Raw genomic sequence first — 15,002 nt, 5'->3', positions numbered from 1 at the left:
TCAAGCAGGATGCCTTTGAGCTTTTCCTTTATTTAAAAGACATGTCTTATTTCCTGTTACATCTGGCACCCCTCAAACCACCCAATTAGGTATCCTTCTGGGAAAAATATGACAAAGTATGTTTTAATGCAGTTTTTACCTAATTAAGAACCGATTAAAATCATTAATTTTGAAAATTAGGAGCAAAGCTAGAATGATGCAGATATCTTTGAGGCTTTTAACACAACAAAATGTGTCTATCGTTGTCTTTTGTTGTTGTTTTTTGTTAGTTTGTTTGTTTTTGAGATGGAGTCTCACCCTGTCGCCCAGGCTGGAGTGCAACGGTGCAATCTCGGCTCACTACAGCCTCCGCCTCCCGGGTTCAAATGATTCTCTCGCCTCAGCCTCCCAAATAGCTGGGATTTCAGGCGCCCGCCATCATGCCTGGCTAATTTTTGTATTTTTGTAGAGACGAGATTTCACCATGTTGGCCAAGCTGGTCTTGAACTCCTGACCTCAGGTGATCCACCTGCCTCGGCCTCCCAAAGTGGTGGTGTTACAGGCGTGAGCCACCACACCGGGCCCTGGCCTGTTTTTAGTATGTCCTTCCTCTCTCCTTTTTCATGAAATGTGTATTCAGTTTAGTAAATTTGGAATATGTCGTTTATATTCACATATTAACTTTTTGAAAAGAAGTAAGAATGTGTATTGTCTATGTGTCAGTGTGTGAAACAAAACACACTTATTTTTATGATTGGGTTTTATCCAAAATGATAGAGATAACAATTACAGTCAATCACCCAAACCACTTACCTTTCCAAAGGTAAATATAATCAAGTATAATCATTTTTTCTCATCCAGTTCATATTTCAACACACAAAGATAGAGAAGTGAAATGAATCGGTAAACACTATTAACCAAGAACATACAGATTTACTCACACCGGGAAACACGTAGGTCACATACATATATGTAAAGATACATTTAAAAATAATAAGATGATAATTGTACAAGTTTGCATATAAAGTGTAACTTTGAAAAACTGTTAATATTGTTTCTGATGGATTGTGTGACTTAGTTCTTCTGACCTGTCATTCAGAGTTCTTTCCAAGGAGGTTGTTCGTTCCATGACTTGGAAACAATCGAAAGTTAGAGGCACTTACATTTGTTAAGAATAAATAAGGCGGCTGGGCGCGGTGGCTCATGCCTGTAATCCCAGCACTTTGGGAGGCCGAGGCAGGCGGATCACCTGAGGTCAGGAGTTCGAGACCAGTCTGACCAATATGGAGAAACCCCATCTCTACTAAAAATGCAAAATTAGCTGTGCATGGTGGTGCACACCTGTAATTCTAGCTACTCAGAGGGCTAAGGCACAAGAATCACAGAACACGGGATACCACTTCACAATTAGCCTCTGGTGTCACCCTTGTGGCAACTCTCTTGTACAGCTGGGTTAAAGAGCCTCGGTGGTGCTCACATGGGGTCATCTCCTCACTCTGCCTTCCTTCACTGTGGGTAGCTTGGGCTGAAACTAGACCTCATCTGGCTAGGTGAACTAGACCTGGCTGAAACTAGGCCCCCTCATGCAATGATTGCAAACGTAAGGGATAGGAAGGGAAGACTAAAAGGAAGATCTTTGATTTACAGTGGATATTTTAACATGTATTTCAGTATTTTCCAGTTTTTAATAATTGATTTATAACAAAGAATTGAGTAAATATAATTAACCCTGGTACCTGATATTGAATTTAGTTCCTCAATATAAATTTACACATAAACAGGGGCTGAGTCCTATACCCCAGATGTTAAATGTTACAGCAGCAGATGGGGGTCTGTGGAGGTTGAAAGGGAGTTGGTCAATATCAAGGAGTCAGTGGCGGTTCTGCTGGACTTTAAAATGGGCTGAGGGAGTGACAGGACTCTGTGGTTGAATTCTAGCATGCATTTTAGTATTTGCTCATTTGAAGTTTGATTATTTCATCTTGCTTTCATTTGCTATTACCTGGAAAGACAAAGGCTCTATTTCTCATTTCCTTTCTGCCCGTCTCTCTGCCTTCCTTGGTCCATGGAAGAGGGTGGCCCAGGAGAAGCTCAATTCATGCTTGTTAACCAACCACATCCATAAGTTCTAGCCCTTTGTTCGTGTCACCACCAATGAACTGACAGTCATGCTGCGTCCTTTCAGTTCCCCCAGAAGATCAATGGAAGGTGGATTCCAAAGAGTGGGCAAATGAGGACCCCTTCTCTGTTACCAAGGTAAAGTAGCCTGTCTTTGCCTAAAATGTGTGTTATTTTCTTGGTTATTTCATTTTTCAATTGATATCAGATAGAGAAAAATGCTCAGGTGCATTGTAGGTGTTAGATAATGTTTCCTTGGGGATGGAGGGGGTGCACCTCACCCACTGACACCTGATTCAAGAGGACATCTGGAATTAGCAGGGCTGGGTCACACACAGCATGTTAGGGGACACTTTCTTCTGCAACAAGCTTTCCACTTTAGATTAAGAATTTTGTAACTGCTACCCCAAAATTGTCTTGACAAAGATTTTTTTTTTTTTTTGAGACGGAGTCTTGCTGAGTAGCCCAGGCTGGAGTGCAGTGGTGTGATCTCGGCTCACTGCAAGCTCCGCCTCCCTTGTTCTCGCCATTCTCCTGTCTCAGCCTCCTGAGTAGCTGGGACTACAGGTGCCCACCACCATGGCTGGCTAATTTTTTTTTTTTGTATTTTTAGTAGAGACAGGGTTTCACCATGTTAGCCAGGATGGTCTTGATCTCCTGACCTCATGATTCACCCACCTCAGCTTCCCAAAGTGCTGGGATTACAGGCGTGAGCCACTGCACCCGGCCAACAAAGATATTTTTCAACAAAAGCTGTTGTGCTTTCTACAGATGAACTCTACTCTAGATTTTGGGGCTTTAGACTTAAACATTCTTTCCCATCTTGGTTACTGAGAGCTCCCGAGAGAACGAAAGACCTGTGCAGTCAGCCCACAGTATGATCTCATCCTCAGAGTGTTTTCTTTCTTCTAATTGCAGGTGACCCCAAGGAACACAATAAATGGTATGTATTCTGGAATCATTCACCAGGTGTTTAAAAAAAAAGTGTATATATAAGAAATGTGGAACTTAATTGCTGACTTTTGTCTAGACAATCTCCATGATCCAAGACACCTGGAAAGAATGAGAATTTGGGGTCGACTAAAACTGGTTTTTCGGGTGACAAACTGTTGTCACCTATGTGCAATCCCTGGAAACAGGCATATTCACTTTAGGTGGTATGGATTTGTGTGCACCAAGGCAGAAGGTGTCTATGTGTAGGTCTGTGTGATGTGTTTGTGAATGTGTGTCTAACACACACAGGTGAGTGCAAGCTTAAGGGGTCTGCACACTCCATGAACTTACACACTGTATTGAAAGTAAGACTGGACTTCATTATTTATACATTTTCAATAATCTGTTGTCTCTGTAACATAAAATTAATGATGTAATACCATAGAATATTTCCCTAGTATTGAATCTTGTCTCTCAATATTGAAAGAGTTGCTTAAAAGCACATGAGAAGTGCTACTCAACGCATGGTATGTACTGTAGCTGCAGTTAAAGCATTCATTTGGGAAGTCATAGACTTATGACTAAACTGATGACTTATGCTCTAAACTCGGGCATGAGCTTTGTAAGACAATTGAAGGGGAGGATAAAAGACCTCATTTGCCTCCTGTGTTCAGTGGTTCTGTTATGTGCCTTGTGGAGTGCAGTTACACAGGAAGTTGATGGAGTAAACACAACAAAGAATTGAACAGGTTAATTGAATCCATAAGACTCTGGTGAGGTTAGTCAATAAGATGGGTCATTTATTTTTTAACTTTTATTTTATTTTATTTTTTATTTATTTACTTTTTGAGACGGAGTCTTGCTCTGTTGCCCAAGCTGGAGTGCAGTGGCGCGATCTCGGCTCACTGCAAGCTTCGCCTCCCAGGTTCACGCCATTCTCCTGCCTCAGCCTCCCGAGAGGCTGGGACCGCAGGCGCCCGCCACCACACCAGGTTAATTTTTTGTATTTTTAGTAGAGACGGGGTTTCACCGTGTTAGCCAGGATGGTCTCGATCTCCTGACCTCGTGATCCGCCGGCCTCAGCCTCCCAAAGTGCTGGGATTACAGGCATAAGCCACCGCACCTGGCCTTTTAACTTTTATTTTAAGTCCAGGGGTCCAAGTGCAGGTTTGTTATATAGTTCAACTTGTGTCACACGGGTTTGTTGTACAGATTATTTCATCATCCAGGTACTAGGCCTAGTATACAATGGATCTATTTTTCTGATCCTCTCCTTCCTCCCACCCTCCACTCTCAAGTAAACCCAAGTCTGCTCTTCCCCTCTTTGTGTCCACATGTTCTCATCACTTAGCTCCCACTTATAAGTGAGAACATGCGGTATTTGGTTTTCTGTACCTTTATTAGTTTACCAAGGATGATGGCCTCCAGCTCCATCCATGTTCCTGCAAAGGACATGATCTCATCCTCCTTTATGGCTGCATAGTATTCCATGGTGTATATGTGCCACATTTTCTTTATCCAATATGTCATTGATGGGCATTTGGGTCTTTGCTATTATGAATAGTGCTGCTGTGAACATGTGTGTGGATGTCTTTAGGGTACGATGATTTATATTTCTTTGGGGATATAACCAGTAATGGGATGGCTGGGTTGAATGATATTTCTGTTTTTAGCTCTTTGAGGAATCACCACACTCCTTTCCACAATGGTTGAACTAATTTACACGGTCTCTAACAATGTATAAGTGCTCCCTTTTCTCTGCAATTTTGCCAGTATCTGCTATTTTTTGACTTTTTAATAACAGCCATTCTGACTGGTGTGAAATGGTATCTCATTTTTGTCCCGCCAGTTTTTTTTAACTGTTAAGTTCAGGGGTGCATGTGCAGGTTTGTTTCATAGGTCAACTTGTGTCACGGGGGTTTCTTGTGCAGATTATCTTGTCACCTGGGTTTTAAGCCTAGTACCCATTAGTTATTTTTCCTGATCCTGCTTCCTCCCGCCGTCCCCCATCCGATAGCCCTGTGTGTGTTGTTCAGCTCTGTGTGTCCCTGTGAGATTGGTCATTTTTAGGTCAAATTTTACATAATGTGTTCTTTATGTGCTTTCTTCTAGTACTTTCTGCTTTTTGTTAACTAGGCCACTCTTGTTAAAATCTCTACTAAAAGTGGGCACATCTTTGTGATAACAAATAGAAGCTTGTAAAGTTGTGATACCTTAAATTTTGCCAAGTTATGAGGGCTTTGCCTGAGACCTGGATGACAGAGTTGTGTAAGAATATGGGACTCCTCTAAGACTATTGAACTTTCTGAGAATAAAGATCTTATTTGTTTCTATTACATAGGGTTAAAGCAGGGACACGGTGGTCTCTACGGCACACAGGAGGCTCTGAGAACGGAAAATGACATCTCTCCAAACAGGAATGCAAATCTCTATTTTTGTATTTAGGATCCCTCTGAGAGCAAGCAAGGGTTCACAGAAGGATAGAGATCACTAAGAGAAATAAATACGGGAAACACAGGTTTATAGCATTTAGAAGAAAATACCAAGATGAATATATTAATATCTAAAGTGAGTTTTGATGGAAACAGTATAAAAAATTTTTTAAACTCAAAATGTAAATATCAGACATGTCACTTACTTTTATTTCTACCAAATAATAAAATAAAGACTGGCAATCCTGGGCACACACTTCCAGAGAATACACAGAGCAAACACAGCCATAGTGCTTTATCATTTTAGTAGAATCTTGATTCCACTCCTGCAATAATAGACTTGACTGGAAAGGGGAAGGACAGAAACATTCCTCTGAACGTAGAACCCAAAATCTGAAAACAAATGTTAGTGATCTAGAGTTGGACTTAAAAAAAAATAGGATGAACAGTGGTATTTTATGAGAGGACTTTCAGAGGGCTCACGAGAGAGAATCAGTGGCATTTTCACTAGTGAAGGATTGGGAGAAGAGGCAGAGCCATTGGCTTAATGGAAGGGACATCTGGAGACAGGAAAGGGGGATCGGAGTGAACCTGAATGAGAGTCCTGGGGCAGAGGTTTCCAGGCTGTGGCTATGGAGGGGTCTTTTTTTTTTTTTTTTTTTTTTTTTTTTTTGAGACAGAGTCTTGCTCTGTCTCCCAGACTGGAGTGCAGTGGCGCAATCTCGGCTGACTGCAAGCTCCACCCCTGGGTTCACGCCATTCTCCTGCTTCAGCCTCCCGAGTAGCTGGGACTACAGGTGCCCGCCACCACGCCCGGCTAAATTTTTGTATTTTTAGAAGAGACAGGGTTTCACCATGTTAGCCAGGATGGTCTCGATCTCCTGACCTCGTGATCCACCCGCCTTGGCCTCCCAAAGTGCTGGGATTAAGGCGTGAGCCACCGCGCTCAGCCGGAGGGGTCTTTCTGAGAGGAGATAGGACTGTCGTCTGCCACGGCAAGGTCAAGGAATGGATGTGGAGTTTGTAAAATAGAAAGTTATCTTTGATGAGGAAAGAATGAGCTGATAAGGTGTACACTCCGTGCTGGTGCACCTGCTGCCCATTCTTAGCCACAGCTTGTTCCAGGTGGCTCAGATCAGCAGTCAAGGAGAAAGTGGGGGTGGCAGACTAAATTCATTAAACCACCAAAGCACCAGCCCAGATGGCCTCATTTTCAGTTAATTCGCATTAGCTACTTATTCAGGTTTGATAAGTGGGAGAGAAGTTGTTACTTGCAGAAGCATCTTGTGATAGATGTTTTGCATTGTTCTAAGGCCTGAGCAGTCTTGGAGACAGGCAGACACTGGTCGCTCACTGTGGTCACTGGAAGAAACAGTTACTGAGAGGCAGCTGACAGGGTGAAGGGAGTAGGGGAGGAAGCCCACGCATTTGTGCTTCCCAAGGTCCCACAGATGACATCCTTTAAAGGAAACTGTGTCATACTTGGGGTGGAAGATTTGAAAGGCAGAGGAAAAGAATGCTTTATAATTAGGGACCTGTCTTCATCTCAGGCAACTCTTCCCGAGCACGAACTCTGTCTTTCCACACACCTTGGAATAAAAGGATTGGAGAGAGTGAAGGGGTCCCTTTGATCAGTGGTCCAGGGCATGATATAGAGGTCTCAGTTGTTCAGGAATCTGTCTCTAGGGAACCAAATTTATTCCGCCCCCCACCCAGATCCTTCACTCATTAGAATGGGATTCTGCAAATCACTCACCATCTCTAAGTGATACTCAGTGCCCTCCACTGTAAAATCTGAGCGGCAGCCCCTCCTCTGCCCACCCTGCCGGGCTGATGTGGGGATTCCCGGAGATAACAGGAGATGTCCTCCAGAAGTTGTAAGGCATCACGCCCACGTAAAAGACGAACAGGGAACCGTCCTCCACTGGCCTGGAGCCACCCAAGCAGCCTCTCTGTGTTCAGCCACTACTAAGTCTCTGGCTTATTCCTTCTGGCATTTAGTAAACCCTTACATATCACTACTGAAGTTCTGATTCTCTTTCTTAATATTCTCCTGCATTTAGTGATTCTTCTAGCCCCATACTGTGATATTAGTAAGTAGGCCCTATGAAAAGTTTAACATGACAGTGCAGAGATCTGAGGGCTGAGAAATTACATGACCTTCCCAGGTCTACATGGCTGTAGTGGGATTGGGGTCCAGGCCCCCACTACACCAGCCCTCTGCCTTTCTGTGTCATCATCTATGTGAAGGCATTAAACACGCAGTCTTTCTAATCCATGTAGAAAGTGCTCACTGAACTCCATGATCTTCCTGAGACCTAACTTTGATTGAGATGGCTCTGCTTGGAAGCCAGTAAACAATGGGATCAGAAGTCAGAACCAATTATCACAATTCTTCCTCTGGTCTTCTGTCAGTAACATGTCATTAGCTCTCTGCATTGCAAAAGGATTAACCAGGCTCTTCTCTGATAGAAATTCTAAGAAGATATAGCGTCTACACCAAGAGGCACATGACACAACCTGGACTCTGGGCAAACCACCGGGTGCACTCACATGAAGGTACTGTGGAGATTTATTAAGTTGATTTAAGAATAACAATTGTGGATTGTATTCAGTGTCCCATGTGTTAGAAGAAGCTATAGAGGAGGTTAAGCCATATGTTTAAATGTGCCAAAATTTTTATTTGCCTAATCAAGAAGGATTGCTGAAATCACACAATTAAATATACATTTGAAAGTCAATTTTGATTCACATTTAATAGACAATCTTTCAAACTAATGTCTAGACGTTACTCAATTGTTGAACATTATTGTCATCTCCCTGAAACAGTGGAGCTATAATTTTAAAACTGAATGTTTAACCAAGGGAGTTTTAGATTGACATAAAAATCTAGCCTGTAATACACAAAGTTCCCGTATTGTTCTATTCTCTCACCCTACCTTATAATTCCACCTGATATTCACATCTTACATTACTGTTATATTTGCTAAAAGTAATGGGCAAATATTGATACATTAGCATCTAAAGTCTATCATTCACAGTGTTCTTTTTCCTGTTACACATTTCTATGAATTTTGAAATATTTACTGTTATGTTTACCATTTCGATCTCATAAGGAATACTCTCACCGCTCCAAAAATTCCCTCTTCTTTACTTATGAATCTCTGTCCTCTTTCTCCAGAAACCTTGCCAACTATTGATATTTTTACCATCCCCTTTGTTTTGCCTTTTCCAGAATGTCATATAGTTGGAGTCATGTATTAGGTTGGTGCAAAAGTAACTGTGGTTTTTCCATTCTTCAAATGGCAAAAACCACAATTACTTTTGCACCAACCCAATATTATGTAGCTTTTTCAGATGAACTTACTTCACTAATCAATATACTTAAAGTCACCCTGCTCTGCTGCCTGTGTGGTCTCATCCACATGAAGGCATGCCCTCACAGTCTTTCTGATACATGCCATTGTCTTTTCTATGCCTTGATGGAGAACTCCTTTAAATCACAGAATAATATTGTGTTTTATAGATGGTTGTTTTTTCATTCACCTCTTAAACATCTTGCTTGCTTCTAGTTTGGGTGGTTATAGATAAAGCTGCTGTAAACATTCCTGTGCAGGCTTTGTGTGAACATAACTTTTCATCTCAGCCGAGTACATACCTAGGAGCACAATTTTTGGATTATATTGTGAAAATATGTTGGGATTTATAAGAATTTGGTGCATTTCATAAGAGAAATCATTTGGTTCTGGTGTTGTCTTTTTTGGAATGTTCTTAATGTTAATTCACTTAATAGGCAGAGGCTGTTCAGATTGTCTGTTCCTAGTGTGACCTTGGGAAGATTATGTCTCTCAAGGAATTGATGCATTTCACCTGGTTATCAAACTGTGGGAATAGAGTCACACATAACAGTCCCTGATTATCCTTTTAATGCCCAACAGTTTGGTAGACATGGCCCCTCTTTCATTTCTGATATTAGTAATGTGTGTTATCTTTTTTTGCTTTGTTAGCCTGCATAGAGATTTATTAATTATAACAATTACAATTAATAATTGCAATAACTAATTGAGAATTATCATTAATGCAGATGAACACACATCCAGGAAAATGTTACCCACACTGAGCAATGATGGCGACAACTTTTCAGTTCTGGATAGGACATAGGCATTTATCCAGCTCTCTGTTCAAATACACACACACCCACACACGCACACACATACACACACACTCATGTTTTTACTATGAATAAAATCTATTGCACTCCTATCATTTAGAGAATCACATGATGCATTAGGTGATATCCAAATGTTTATTTACCTCATAACTTCTATAATTTAAACATTGATTTGAACTTACAGAAATGAAAAAGTAAAGCATTTGGAAATTGATCTGAGAATACAGAACATTTCTATAGGAAACAAGATGTGAACCATAAGACTCAATGAGTTGGATGGTGGCAATAATTAATACTTAGGACTCAATAATCTAATCAAATTAGAATATAGATTATAGAAATGTCCCATATTTTTCTCCTATGACTTTGTATAATGCTTTTACCAAGTAGAAAATTCCTAAGTCTACCCACCCAAGTAATTTTCTGACCCTGTTTTTTTTTTTGCAGTGAGGGCTTATTTGGCCTCCCCAGGATGGACTGGAGCATCAGTAGTGCCTGAGTTCATCACAGGACAGATGCTCAAGACACCCTGATCACCATTAGGTGGAATTGAAGGAGCCAAAAGCGGGCGCAGTGGCTCCTCAGCAGAGACGCTCCTGAATGTATAGACATGGGAACCACCTTCAGCATCAAAAAAGGAAACATTCTGCATGCCCATATCCAGAAAAATCCCCACTCGCTGTAACTTGCGGTCTACGAAGAGGAAAGTCAGGGGCACCGTGCTGGCAGAGAGGTGGCCTCCAGCCCTCAAACTCACAGTCCAGAATCCATGCTCTGTGGTCAGCTGGATCTTCCCTTTGCGGTGAACAGATTCTCTGCAGACTCCCAGGTCCCATTCTGTGCTTGTTCCCACGTCCACCTCCCAGTAATGGCGGCCACAGGTAAAGCGAGGGGAGCCCAGGACACAAATGGACATGTCAAATCTCTCAGCAAGGTCTTGCCGATTCTGTGTGATGCACCCACTTCGGACGCTCCTGAGGTCATCAGAAATGAGGAGGAAGTTGTTGGCTGTGTCGCCATCCAAGGTCATATCCACTGTGAAAAGAAAAAAAAGTTGCTCAGCAAATGGACAGAAGCCAACTCCATGCCTCTCTTCTACTTCAAAGGCCCAAATATCTCTTGACTTTAGTTTCTTTAATTCCTTTCTTCCTCCAAAATCAAAACTTTTCATGAGGAAACTTCCCTATTTCAAATTCTCATAGGTATGCTTTGTGGCAATACATCACTCTTATTCACAGGAGCAATTCTTATTTTACTTTATGTCATGTGTTTGCTTCATTGAACTTTTCTTCATTTCGAGTGGAGGGTCTCTGAAGGCAGACACCATGCCCCGCTTTCTACCACCTTGATGTGTGAACAAATAAATGATAATTAAGACAATGCAAGTGGTCGATATTAAATATGTTTCTGCTTCCACATTTTATTGCTCCAATTCAGTATATAGAGCATGATTCCAGGCTTCTGTTTTCCATGTTTGTAAACAAATTAATTGTGCACAGTTCTGACAGCAGATAGGGATCTCTGCAGCTGACAATGTGATGACAGAGGTGCCGGTCCTGGACATTAGGAGGCTGTAAGGCCGGGGGAGGAGGGGGACCTTTTAGATGAAAGAATGTTTTCCATCCTACATGGGAGGTGAGACCTTAAGCAAAACAATGGTACATTTTGGAGCCAAGAGAAAGGTATTTGAAAGTTGTTCGTCATAACTGACTGACTGTAGAGAATAAGGGCAGCAAATACAAAGGTCAATAATTTAAGGCATTGGGTATGTGGCTGACAGGTGAAGCTGCCAGTTCTCATGGAGGAGGCAGTGTGATCTGGCCTAGAGAAAATTAATTGTCCAGAGCATTCTGAAAAAAAATCTACAAAACATATTATCCTTCAAGTCAAAAAACTGATATGATCACTAATATATATTTTATAGATTACAGTAAGACTACCCTAGTCAAGACTAGGGATTGATTGCTGTTTAATGGTGAATTAGGGAATGGACATGGACAAGGAAGGAGGAAGAGGGTTCCAAACATGACTTGGGCAGGGTGAATCTGTCCTCCATAGTTCAGCAGAGATACAGTCAGGTATGGGTAGGTGGATGAGTAGAGATTATGGGTGTCAGGGCAGAAGCTACCAGTGTCAGGGACATTATAGGGACCCACCACCATTTATAGGTGTAATTCTGTGCCCAGGCTGACCATAATCTCTTCATGTAAATGTCCCTTTTCTCCAGAGTTATGGAGAGTGATAGTATTTTCTGTAGCCAGGACCACTGTTGAAGCCCATGGCGCATGGATGAGGAGACCACTGTCTGAAACTCTCCCCACACTCACAGAAACAAACACCATAGATGCTCCATTCCAAACTCTTCCCAACCCTGGGGTGAGGTTGTTTGGTACAATGGATGCCAATATTCACTGTGCATTAGAATTACCAGGCCCATCTTAATGTCAGAGTCCTGGGAACCTTTGCTGGAGAGAAATTCAAATTCAGTTGCTCTTATGTTTTTGCTACTCAGCAAAGTCCCCAAGCCAGCGGGATCAATTCTGAGACTTCCCAGTTCAGCATCTGCATTTTAACAAGATCCCCAGGTAATCTGAGCACACTAAGTTTAGAGAATCCCTTGTCTAACCCATGACATAGACATCGGGTTTTTGTTTGTTTCTGTTTTTGACATCACCAGGTGATTCTATGTGTTGTCAGGGCTGAGAATCTGATGAAGAAGCATCTCAATTTTAGGTGCCAGACAGCAGCTAATCCCTATATGGAATGAGGGGCCAGTTGCACAAATGATTTTTCTTGGTCTGTTCTTGGGAAGGGGGCAGGGTATACAGATTCCTTACCTTGGAACTTCCGCATCCTTGGGTTCATCTGCAGAATCTTCTTCAGCTTGGGCTCCAGTTCCTTGATGTGGGAAACCAGCCTCTCTAGCTTTCGATTGGGCCTGATGTTGTTCCTCTGAGAGACCGTGGAACAGCAACAGCAAAGTAGATCCTCCCCATGGGGCTCCTTCTGCAGTGAATTGATGCACTTGAGGCAGACGGCGCATCCACACTCCAGGGACATTGGTTTCTCTAGATAGTCTGAGCAGACGGGACAGCTGCTTGCTTCTTGGAAGAGTGCAGCCATGTCCACTGCCAGGGGAAAAGTACACAAGGGAAGAAAATTTCCGTGAGGTGAAAGCCTGTTAGTTGTGACAAGTGACAACCTTTTAATGCATAGAGGTATTATGTTCCAGCTTTGTCACTCCTAGAACAAGACCATGAGTACAAACACTCAACCACATACTCCTATCCCCCATCTTCAGAGATTTGAAGTTCTATTGGGAAAGAAAGTCACGAACCATCACTGTGCTCTGAGCTGAGGTGGAGGAAGGGTCCATTCTCCTGGTGACCCAGCAGCTGAGCCTGAGCCAGTGACGTGGCAGCATCCATGTGAGGAACAGCGAGCTGGGGTCATTTCACCTCCTCCTAGGGGAGCCCCAGCAAGAGATTGATTGATGAACATAAGAATTAGGGGCTGGGAGGCCGGGCGCGGTGGCTCATGCCTGTCCAGCACTTTGGGAGGCCAAGGTGGGTGGATCATCTGAGGTCGTCAAAAGTTTGAGACTAGCCTGACCAACATGGTGAAACCCTATCTCTACTGAAAATACAAAAGAATTAGCCAGGTATGGTGGCAGATGCCTGTAATCCCAGATACTTGGGACGCTTTGGCAGGAGTATCGCTTGAACCTGGGAGGCAGAGGTTGCAGTGAGCCAAGATTGTGCCATTGCACTCCGGCCTGGGCAACAGAGTGAGACACCATCTCAAAAAAAAAAAAAAAAAAAAAAAGGGCTGGATGCAGTAGCTCACATCTGTAATCCCAGCACTTTGCAAGGCCAAGGCAGGAAGATCCATTGAGCCCAGGAATTTGAGACGAGTCTGGACAACACAGGAAGAACCCATCTCCACAAATAATACAAAAATTAGCAGTAAGCAGAGACCACGCCAGGGCACTCCAACCTGGACAACACAGTAAGACCCTGTCTCACCAAAAAAAAAAAAAAAAAAAAAAAAATTACATCCTTCTCCAGCCTTGGAAATGAATACCAAATTAACTGCCACCACTCCTGGGCAGGGGAAGGCTCAGAGGTTCCCTGAATGACAGAGACTTGTTTTAGGAACCCCATGTCATACCCTTCTGAGACACTGTGGACCACATCTGAGGGTTCCTGCACTGGCACTGAGGGGGCCTGACCCCTCTTCACACACTGAGGTCAGGGGGCTCCCAGGTACACAACAGGATGCTGATCTCCTGCCCCCTGCCCACCCACAGGCCAGCCCAAGGCCACCCCCTCGGTCACTCTGTTCATGTCCTCCTCTGAGGAGCTCCAAGCCAAAAGGCCACACCGCTGTGTCTCATGAGTGGCTTCTACCCGGGAGCCGTGACGGTGGCTTGGAAGACAAACAGCACCCCTGTCACCCAGGGTATGGATGTCACCAAGGCCTCCAAACAGCAACAAGTACACAGCCAGAAGCGACCTGAGCCTGACACCCGACCAGTGGAGGTCCCGTAGCAGCTACAGCTGCCGGGTCACACACAAGAGAGCAATGTGGAGAAGACAGAGACCCCTGAAGAATGTTCTTAGGCCCCTGACCCTCACCCCACCCATGGGAGCCTGGAGCTGCAGGATCCCACAGCAGGGATCCCCTCCCACCCCAAATCATCCAGCCCTTCTCCCTGTACCAGTAAACCCTTAATAAATATCCTCACTGTCAATCAGAAATCCTGCTCCCTCTCTTCATTTCTTAGCTAACATATAATTTGACACTCACCCTGGGTTCTTAGTGTAAGGGGAGATTCCTGGCACCCAGTGGGATAGTAGCCCAGGGGGAGAGGCTCCCAGACTCCCAGGGGTGTCTCCTGAGGAAACAGGCCAGGCCAGGCATTTGGTCATTGAACACCTCTCTACATTCTCTCTCCCCACCTCTTCCTCCTTGCAGCTTGGCCCCCAATTGCTGCCTTCTTCCTGGATGAAGCTGTCCCTGGCTGAGCCTTCAGACACACCCTCTGTCTCTACCCTAGTTAAGACTCTCTACCCACCCACAGCCTCCGTTTCTTTAGCCTTGAAATCCTACTCTGGGCCTGGAGCTCCCTGGCCCCCGGAATGTCCTCTTTTTTCTCTGCCCAGCTCCCCAGCCCTGAGAGCCGGACTGTCCGGGACACTGTTGCATCATCAAATTCATGAGGTCTTACATTTGGGGCCCACCTCGATTCTTCACCTTATAGCAGGCTCAGAGATGGAAAAAAAAAGGGAGGAAGCCAGGAAGGAAACACAAAAGGCTAGCAGGTGGCTCAGGGTGCTTGTGAAAGGTAGTATCTCAGCTCTGCAGGA

The 15,002-nt window shown here is 43.7% G+C and overlaps 1 protein-coding gene, 1 long non-coding RNA gene and 1 pseudogene across 4 annotated transcripts in view; 2 read left to right on the top strand and 1 right to left on the bottom strand.

Moving 5' to 3' along the window:
- LOC129052646 (uncharacterized) overlaps nt 1-11,013 on the top strand; it is a 28,609-nt gene extending 17,596 nt beyond the window's left edge. For 2 of the 3 annotated variants that reach the window (XR_010139508.1, XR_008517738.2), the window contains 4 exons: nt 2,052-2,235; nt 3,016-3,040; nt 7,935-8,021; nt 10,081-11,013. This is a non-coding gene — a long non-coding RNA (uncharacterized LOC129052646). The remainder of the gene's footprint in view (nt 1-2,051; nt 2,236-3,015; nt 3,041-7,934; nt 8,022-10,080) is intronic. The other variant, XR_010139507.1, reaches the window with a different exon arrangement.
- LOC100438839 (ret finger protein-like 3) lies at nt 9,755-12,771 on the bottom strand. The gene is made up of 2 exons (XM_002831041.4): nt 12,471-12,771; nt 9,755-10,668 (listed from the first exon to the last, which is right to left on the bottom strand). Exons 1-2 carry the CDS (start codon nt 12,754-12,756, stop codon nt 10,088-10,090), a joined length of 867 nt encoding a protein of 288 aa, XP_002831087.1. The 5' UTR covers nt 12,757-12,771; the 3' UTR covers nt 9,755-10,087.
- A 1,023-nt stretch (nt 12,772-13,794) lies between these two features.
- LOC103888965 (immunoglobulin lambda constant 3-like) lies at nt 13,795-14,255 on the top strand (annotated as a pseudogene).
- Nucleotides 14,256-15,002: the final 747 nt, after the last annotated feature.

The sequence above is a fragment of the Pongo abelii genome, chromosome 23 (assembly GCF_028885655.2).
Source record: "Pongo abelii isolate AG06213 chromosome 23, NHGRI_mPonAbe1-v2.0_pri, whole genome shotgun sequence".
NCBI lineage: Eukaryota > Metazoa > Chordata > Mammalia > Primates > Hominidae > Pongo > Pongo abelii.
Note: the sequence above shows the minus strand (reverse complement) of the source record. Positions and strands in the feature narration are given on the sequence as shown.

Excerpts from the sequence above, each read along its gene's own strand:
- LOC100438839 (XM_002831041.4), bottom strand. The coding sequence starts at position 12,756 with ATGGCTGCACTCTTCCAAGAAGCAAGCAGCTGTCCCGTCTGCTCAGAC. Across the intron at positions 10,669-12,470 it reads AAGGATGCGGAAGTTCCAAG|TGGATATGACCTTGGATGGC; the intron begins GTAAGGAATCTG and ends TTCTTTTCACAG.